Here is an 8,953-nt window from a genome sequence, read left to right on the forward strand (position 1 = left end):
GGAAGCTGTGCTCACTGGCTGAGGCTGTCAGTGGGCATGAGGCAGGTCGGTAGAAGCATGGCATGGGCTTCCCAGGTGGAAATGGGTGGGTTCAGCCCCATGTGGAGTGCTGCAGGGACAGCAGTTTGGGAGGCAACTGCACCTGCATGGCACAGCTTGGGTGAGCTCTGCTGCACCTGCCCCCTGCCCCTCATTTTCTCCCTCCCTCCCTCCCTCAACCCTGGCCAGCTCCCAGGACCTCACACATGGACTGTCCCCCCCACATACATGCACATACCCTGACATAATAGAGAAGAGTAAGACTTTATTTTGGGCTGTTATGCAATCACCTCTATATACACAACTCAGAAAACATAAATCAGGACAAAAATTATTTTTTTAAATAAAACTAAAATGTTATAGTAGATGTTTAATGTTTAGTATATGATTGGTTTTATATCTATAATTTGTTAAAATAATATCTTCTGAAAGATTTTATATGTGCAGACCTCGGCAATTCACCAAAACTCGTTAAGTGGCCCACCAGCCAAAATAAATTCTTCTAAAGTCACTTCCACTCAGAGAAAAAGATCTGGTTTATATTTTCATAGCCAACTTTCCTCACTGGATAAAAGTCAGAAAACATGAGAGAATTTTATGGCCTTGTTAAAAGTTGTTAAAAACCACAACTACATTTGAAAATACAAGTACATGATTAATCACTGTCTTTGGCACATCTGTAGGGCAAATTTCAACAGCATTGCTCCAGATCATTAAGTTCTTCAGGATAAATATGTTTTTTGTTAGAAGTTTTTAAGTGGAACAGTTTTCTCAGAATTGGGAGCTTAATCTTACTCCCACTAAATAAATTTAATTTTGACACTGATTCAAAACAGAGGAGGACTGTGCCATCTATTTTCATTTAAGATGTTTAATTTTTTTTTATGTCATAGCACACACAGAGTCATTCATGTCTTATTACCTATAAACAAGTACTACAGGTGTTAATCCTTGAATAATTTGCTACAGAATATTTGAAATGTCTAGCAAATTGTTTATTGTATTATAAAAACTAATTTTGAAATGAGAGAGAGTTGTATCTGAAACAGCCGTTCTTTGAAAAACAGGATGCCATCCACAGAACAACCAATGTACAAGAAGAGTAATGGGTGAGGCAGTGAAGGACCAACGTATTTTGCTTTGTATTTATTCCTACATTAAACGCTGTTCTTCCAGTTACATATAGTTTACATATAGAAAGTATCCAAAACTAATCTAGAATGAATTTTGAGAATGAAAAGCTACAGAAGGCACATTTAAATCAGAGTTAATTTTTGGAATATGAGTTTAAATATAATAGATTATTATTGTGAAATACACTTAGAACTGGGTAAAAGTAAAGCATACTCTAATAGCAGCTCATAAAGCCCAGAAAAGAGAAGAAGCAAGGATTCAGGATATGTTGATTAAGTTACAGGAGCCATATAAATAATATTTCCAAAGCAGTAAACAAAGACTTAACATTTTTATCAGAATCTTTATGAACCTACTCAACACAATGCCACCTCTCAAAATCCCTCTACTTTTTTATTTTATAGATAGATTTTTTGCTATTGATTTTGCCATTGAAAATCCCTCAAATGCTTTGTTCTGTTAATCATTCTTTAGCTCTAGGAAAGTTTAAGCAAATACATCCTTCCTCTCTGTTACCCAAAATGAGACATAAATTCCTACAGCAAACATATCCATTAGTACAAAAGTTACAACTAATAAGGTTTTCCAACAAAAATCAACATGAAACTAGGTCTTCACTTCAATCAGCTTTTCTGGAGAAGGGTAGGAGCAAGGAAAAAGTCAAAACAAAAGGAATAAGGGTTCAGAGTCTGCCCAGAAAAAAGGTGGAAAGAGTTCTGCACTACCCAAGTAAGGCATTCGGTTAAATATATTAAACTGGGTAGCTTTGCCAACTGCAGAATGTGTCCTATGCATAATACAGAACTGCTGTTCTCCAGTTCTAATTAATAATGTCATTAATGAACAGGGCAACACCTAAAATTGCTGCTCTGTCTTCTCTGGCACCTGCTAAACATTCTACATCTACGTCTTAGATCTGATTACTGCATATATAAACAAGTCAGCAAATCAGCACTCTTCATTTTGCTTCCTTTCATCCCTGCATATCTGTGATTCTTTTATTCAAGGCCAAAATAAAGTCTAGCAGTTACATATTTCACATGGTATTTAAGATGTTGCAAGACAACATTATAAAGAGATTATTTTGAAAAGGTTTAGAGCCAAAATTATTACTGGTGTCAAATGATTGACTTCAGTATATTTGCTATTGGGTGGATTTAGCTTTTTTACAATTTATTGAAAATAAGCACATTAAAAATGTAAGGCACTTTAATCTAGAAGATTTGGGATGGGTAAAAAAAAGTACTGCTGCAATTTTTAAAACATGGGTATATACTTGTACACACACATTTGGGCATATTAAGATTTACATTCAGTTTGAGTAATTGCAAGTGCATATGAATATTTAAATGAATTTTCTACAGATAGGCATGGTAATTGCACATACAAATTAGGTATATATTTTTTCATTTTTCTTCCTACCTCCATTGTTTGAAACTTGGAATCCAAGGGCACAGCCAGACGAGCCCGCACATGCCTCTTGCTGTGTTTCAAAGCAGTTTGAGACGCGGCAAGAGGCATGCTGGGAACAAAAAACATTTGTATGGTGCTCCTGCTGTCCCAGCATGTAAGGCATGAAGCCTTAGCATGCTGGGGCAAGCAGAAGCATGGCAAGGATTGGGACCCGGGTGCTGTCACACATAAGTAGGGATGTGGATGTGGGCATGGGGAAGGGCTATGGTGTGAGTGGGTGTGAGGAGTAGGGGTTGGGGGGAGGTGTGGTTTGTGGGTGGGTTTGTGGAGGAGCTTGAGTGGGGGGGGTTGGGCCCTGTGGGGGAAAGCTGTAGCCTTGTGGGGGGCAGAGCTGTGGCCCTGTAGGGGGGCAGTCCATGTGCTGTGTGGAGGGGCTGCCACCTGTGGAAACCCCCCACCCCCCAAGCCCCCCCCCAGAACCCCCTCCCCCACATAACCAGCCACAAACCTCAAACCCCCGCGCAAGCAACATACCCCCAAACCTCACCCCCACAAACCCAACACCCACCCACAAACTCCCCCAACCCTCCATACCCCCCTCAAAATTGCTTTGCACTTGTAAATATATCAATAAAACTGCCCAACTGGTTTCTCTATATATAGTGGCATTTCATTTTAATAGCAGAAGAACACTATTTGGGGTATTTTAATGAGAGAATTGGGGTTTCTTATCAGAGTATTTGCAACATGTAAACAGGGAACACCAGGGTCTCTGCTGGTGAGACAAGTGAAGAGACCCAGACAGAGGATCCTGTCCAGGGCCAGCACTGGGGACCCAGCTGGAGGGCAGATGAGGTGGCTGACCTGTTGGTCATTTGGGGCCAAGAGGACACACTTGGACAGTTCAAAGCAGGCCACCACAAGGAGCAAATCCTCTGGGAGATAGCTGCCCAGATGGCAGAGCAGGGGCGCCCCATCTGGGTCTGCCAGACATGCAGCCATGGGGCCGCAGGTCCAAGGGGATGGATGCTGTTGTGGATAGCAGCAGGTTGCAGCCAAGCAGCAGCCCCCACTGCCAGACTGCTGCAGTGGGTAGAGGGGGCAGGGGTCACTCCAGGTCATGGTTGTTTCAGCAGTCCAGCTGGCACAAGGGCTAGTGTCCCCAGATACAAACTGACTGGGCCATAGAAGCTCCTGTCCATTTGTCTCATTCAATTACCATGGGCCCTAAGGCCCATCTAGCTAACTAGTGGCCCCTATTGTACAGGGGCTAATGGATAAATGAAACAACAAAATTCTGGGGACAAGAGAGGCAAAAAACAGGATGGGGGTGTTGTGTGGGCCAAGGGGTCAAAATGTGAAAGTGAGTGCTCCTGAGGGGGACACTGAGCAGAGCCCCCAGGGCCACACACACCAGTCCTCAAAGGCACCCAAGGAGCTGGTGAACACCGCTCAGTAGTGCTCTGCTTGGAGGCAGGTGTGGACCAGTGAGAGGAAAGTGGCCCCACAGTCCCCAGGCACCTTCCTGGCCAGAGCCTCCTTCCTGGTCATGTACAGGGTCCACTTGGCCAGGGCCAGGAGGAAGTTAATCAGGAGGTCCCAGGACTTGGTTGGGCTGCAGATGGGGTGTCCAAAAATAAAAAGGTGGGGAGTAAAGGTCATCCAGAACCTCAAAAGGAGGTTCCAGAGGTGGAGGTGGAGGGGCTGTAGCCTGGTGCACTCAAGCACCATGTGCTCCAGTGTCTCGCTCTGCCCACAGAAGGGACAGGAGACTTGGGAGTCGGTAAAGCTCACCACATACATGCACATGGCAATGGCTTCATGGAGGAGCCACCAGCTGAGGTCCCCAGTGGCCCATAGGATGACAGTGGAGTACAGGCTCAGCCACTGGGGTTCCCCAGCTACACCCTTGCTAAGCAGGTCCCACCACTTGATATCTGGCAGGGATGCGAGGGTAGCATGGTGGATTGTGTGGTGCATGAGTGTGTAGAGGTGGCAGTGATGGACAGTGGAGAATCGGATTGGCTTGGTGTCCTTCAGCTGGCTCAGGTGGTGGAGTGGGGAGCACCATGAGGCGTGACAAGGTGCTGGTCTCAAGAAACTCTGGTGGGCTGAGGACATGGGGGGCAGGGACTGCCATCATGTAAGACCTGGTTGACAAAGGCAAGGGCATCAGGAGATAAGGGCGATTTCACCTCCTGGATTAGGGGGCAGGTTGCGCACATCATAGGTAAACCCATGCATTAGGACAGCACAGCACAGCAGGGTCCACCCCAGGGGGTCTGCATGGGGTCCCTGACAAGATCAGTCTGTCAGTCAGAGGACCCCCACCTCAACCCCCTCTGGGGTGGAACCACAGGGTGGGCTGGTAGCAAGGCTATTCTGGGATGGGAGGGTAAAAGAGCCATCAGGGGGTAGCATCGGTGCCTGCCTTGGGGTTCTGGGAGAGAGTATGTCCCCACTCAAGACTCACTGGGGTGAGCCTCAGGGCCTATGTCTCCCCCCAGGTCGTTGGAGGGGGAGGGCTCCACTACTAGACCTACCATTGGGTTGGCCGAGGCCTCAGCCTTGGTGCCCACAGTATCAGGGGACAGGTCTTGGCCAGCAGAGCAGGGGGATCTCCTCCATGGGCTCCTGCTCAGAACTGGTCAGCAGCCCTGAAGCCTTCACCACCGGGATTACCTGTTTTATCTTTCCTAGGGGTGGGGTGTTGGGCATAGCTGGGGATGCCCCTGGAAGCTGGGCTGCTCTTTCCCCACCATGTGGTGGTCCTGGGGAGGGGATGTCCTCCACTTCAGAAGGCTCCAACTGCTCCTGAACCTTCCATTTGGCTTTGTGCTTGGAGGGGACCTGCACCCATTCAGCCATGGGGTGGTCCTCAGGTGGACAAGATCTGGCAGGAAAGGGTGGGGGTTGGGGAGTGGGGCAGTTGCACTGGGGGCATGGCTAGGGGAAGTGGGGCCCTGCTCCTTCTCTCCCCTTGGTTCCTGCCTCTCTCCCCAGGACCCCACCAAACTTGGCTGGGGGGGCAGGGTCCCCTGAGCTCATGGATGGACTAGGTGTTGGGACTGGGGTGCTAGGGTGGCCTTGGGGAGCACTGGTGGTAGGGGCACCCCTCTTGTTAGTGGGACCTGTGGATGCCTTCCCCACCTGGCCCATGGGCAACTCATGATGTAAGTGCCCCAGGGCATGGCACCGGAAGCACCATAGGTCCCCCAATGCATAAAACCCCCTCACCAGGGGCCCCTGAAAAGGAATAACAAGACACCCCTCAGCCTCCAGGTGTGGCCCCACCACCAGCTGGATCATGACCTGATGGCAGAAAGAGCACACGTGGTGGAGGCCACCCAAGTCTCAGCACCCAAGTGGGAGAGCCACCACTGGAGAGAGAACCCACCCCAGGGCTTGGAGCTGGGGGAGCAGGGTCCAATTTGGGATATAGGGTGGGATGGAGCTGAGGACCACCTGGGTCCCCAGCTCTTCTAGGGGCTCCTGCGGGAGGTATTTGCCCTCCACCATGAGCCTCCTTTCCACTGCCTTTTGTGTGGTGGCCTCTGAGGCAAGTTAAAAAAACCCCATGCCATGAAAGCAGGAGGCCACCACAATCTTGGCTAAGCCAGGGCCTGCACCTGGGTCTCAAAGTACAGGTCCTCCAGCTCAGATAGTTTGCACTTCACCCTGTGCCTGTGGGTGAGTGCTGGAAAGGGGGCCCGGCCACCTGAGATGGAAGGGCCAGCAGTGGAGGATCCAGGCCCCATGGCTGTGGGTTGTCCTGCAGCCACCTGTGCATAGCTGTGGTTCTCCCACTGGAAGGCTACCTTGGTGGGGCCAGGTCTAGGGCCAGGGACAATCTGAGTGGATGTGCTGGCTGGTGTAATATACCTGGTCTCCTCAGGTGTCAGTGGTCTAAGCTGGGGGATGGAGTTGGGGTGCCCTTCTCACCCCAGTTGTGGAGGAAGCTGAAGAGAAGCCCTTCCCACTACCCTTGCCCTGGGTCCCTGATTGTGGGGGTTGGGGCTTGGTAGCCCATCTTGGGGGAGGAGGGGTGGCTGGGGGAGACCTTCTGGCCCCCTGCAGCAGGGGTTACAGGCTTGTCTGCCCCTGGGGGGGGGTCAGTTGGACTCTGCCGCCAGGGTGGGGATTGGTTGTAGGGACATGCACCCCCTCAGGGGCCTAGCTGGAATCTGCCCCCACAACAGAGGCTGCAGAAAGTTCACAGATGCTGGCCTCAGGCTCTAGCTCCCCCTGGCTGCAGATCTGAGAGGAGCTGGGCAGGGATTTTTTTGCCCCAAGTGGCACAACTTGCCCCACACCAAAGTGCATGTCCAGGTATGTGCACTGAGGCAAAAATCCCTGTCTCAAATTTGTGCCACGCCTATTTGAGCTGCTGCAAGTGCACGTGCCTGTATATGTGGATGCACTTCAAGTGTTTAAATACTACCTAGGCAGTGTAACTAGAATTGCTGATTTCACACACTATAGTCCTAGTTTTTTGACTATGCTGCTGTCTTAATATTTAGTCACATCTTTGTGCCTTGACTCTGATTCTGTCTCCTCTTTCAACTATATCCTTTACATCTCCCTGTCCTCTTAAAAAGCTTTTTCTTTTCTTTTTTTTTTTCCCCTGTAGGTCTATTTTACTGAATAAAAGGTTTTCTGTAAACCTCTTATATAATAAAATATTATTCAGGCATTGTGTGAATAGGCTCCAACATAAAATTAGATTTATTCTACAGTATTTGTATAGAATTACATTTATTGTTGTTTAAAATCAAGCCTGTTAATGAGATACATCTGAATTGTATACAAAGAGTTCTCACTGAAGTCAAAACCGATCAAGAACTTGGTTTAAGATTTTATTAATTAGCATTACTCGGTTGTTAAGGATCTTTTAACAAAAAAGTCAAAACTAGAGGCATGGGCAGATCTAGAGAGCATAGGTGACACATAGGAGGGATAGGGAGGAGGCACATGCCATGCCCCAGACAGGGCCACCACTGCCTAAGGGAGCTCACCAGCACCTGCAGGTGCCCCTCAGACTTTGGAGGCACCAGTCACCCATAACAGCCAGCACAGGGTTCCTGGGGGAGGGCAGAAGGGTGGGGGGCCCTGAGCCCACATTTTCCTCATGCCCTACACACAAATCTGGGGGGGACAGCACATGACCCCTCCATGCCCCCTTCCCCAGGAGTGCATGCAGCAGCAGGGAGCTAGTCCCCCTGCCCCACCCCAAAACAACCCACCCATGGCTAGGCCATGCCAATTGGGCAGCACCCCCAGCCCCAGCCACCAGCCCTGGCCCACTGCCTCACTGTGAGGGCCTCAATCTGACCCACCCACTTACCTGCACACAGCTAGAGGAAATGCTTTCTACCACTGTCTGGGGCTGTGTTACTGGCCATGTTCATGTGTACATGCTTGTGATGCCCACTATGTCCCTCTTTCTCCAGCCCCAAGCAGCCCCTTGCAGGCTGGAACTCTGCCAGCTTGCAAGGGGACACCTGCTGTTTCCTGGATCCCTATACAATACTGGGGAATCTGGGACAAATGCTGTCCTGGAGTCAGTCAGCCTGGGACTGGGACTAGATCTTTAAATTTTGAGACTGTCCTGCACAGTTAGGGATGGGTGGTCACCCTTGATGTGCTTCTGAGCATGGAGGGGAAAGTGGGGGTATGTACCTGCTTTGAGAACTTTAAAAAAGTCCCTAGAGGTTCCTGCAACATGATTTCCCCACAGAGGTAGGTTGGGAAGGAAGAAGCTGGGAGCAGTGTTGCAGTCACCCCATAGGATAAGTGGCTGTTCCTGCACCCACCTTTGTCAAATTCTGGATCCACCCCTCACTGAAGGACAAGGTGAAGAAAATGGTACGATTTCTTCCTAGCCCTCCTCTTTCCTCCTTACTTCTTACATTGATTTAGAGGGAGGTTTTCTCTTTGCATATTTATCATTATTGTATCATCTGTGTTACTGGTTAATCTATATTTAGTAGCAAAAATAATTATTAATATATATTTCTAATAATTGTGTATTGATGGCTGATTTGTATACAGTATGCCTCTGTGATCAGGGCTTTGCTGTCACATTTTGTGGCCTAGTCTTATTTTTGTTCGATCTACATGTGATTTCTTTATCCAGAAAATTGTGTGAGAGAGGGGAATTCTTTTTTTATAAGATGACCCCCAAATAATTAGACTGTCTATATGGAAAATTTAGAAGTTTGTTATAATTTTCCAGGTATAGAAACTAATTGATGGAGGTTTGCCTTTAATTTGTCCCTCTTCCAACTGCTACAGCAGGGAAAATACGTCTTGGGAGTCAGATACCTCTTTGCTTCTTTTCCCCCCCCCCCCCGCCCCACCCCACAAC

At 48.5% G+C, this 8,953-nt stretch overlaps 1 protein-coding gene across 1 annotated transcript in view; it reads right to left on the reverse strand.

Annotated features, from left to right (window-relative positions):
- Positions 1-2,616, reverse strand: part of POF1B (POF1B, actin binding protein) — a 78,830-nt gene extending 76,214 nt beyond the window's left edge. The window contains exon 1 of the mRNA XM_025209968.1: positions 2,596-2,616. Coding sequence (XP_025065753.1) covers positions 2,596-2,601 — 6 coding nt within the window. The 5' untranslated portion in view covers positions 2,602-2,616. The remainder of the gene's footprint in view (positions 1-2,595) is intronic.
- Positions 2,617-8,953: the final 6,337 nt, after the last annotated feature.

The sequence above is a fragment of the Alligator sinensis genome, unplaced genomic scaffold (genome assembly GCF_000455745.1).
Source record: "Alligator sinensis unplaced genomic scaffold, ASM45574v1 scaffold242_1, whole genome shotgun sequence".
NCBI lineage: Eukaryota > Metazoa > Chordata > Crocodylia > Alligatoridae > Alligator > Alligator sinensis.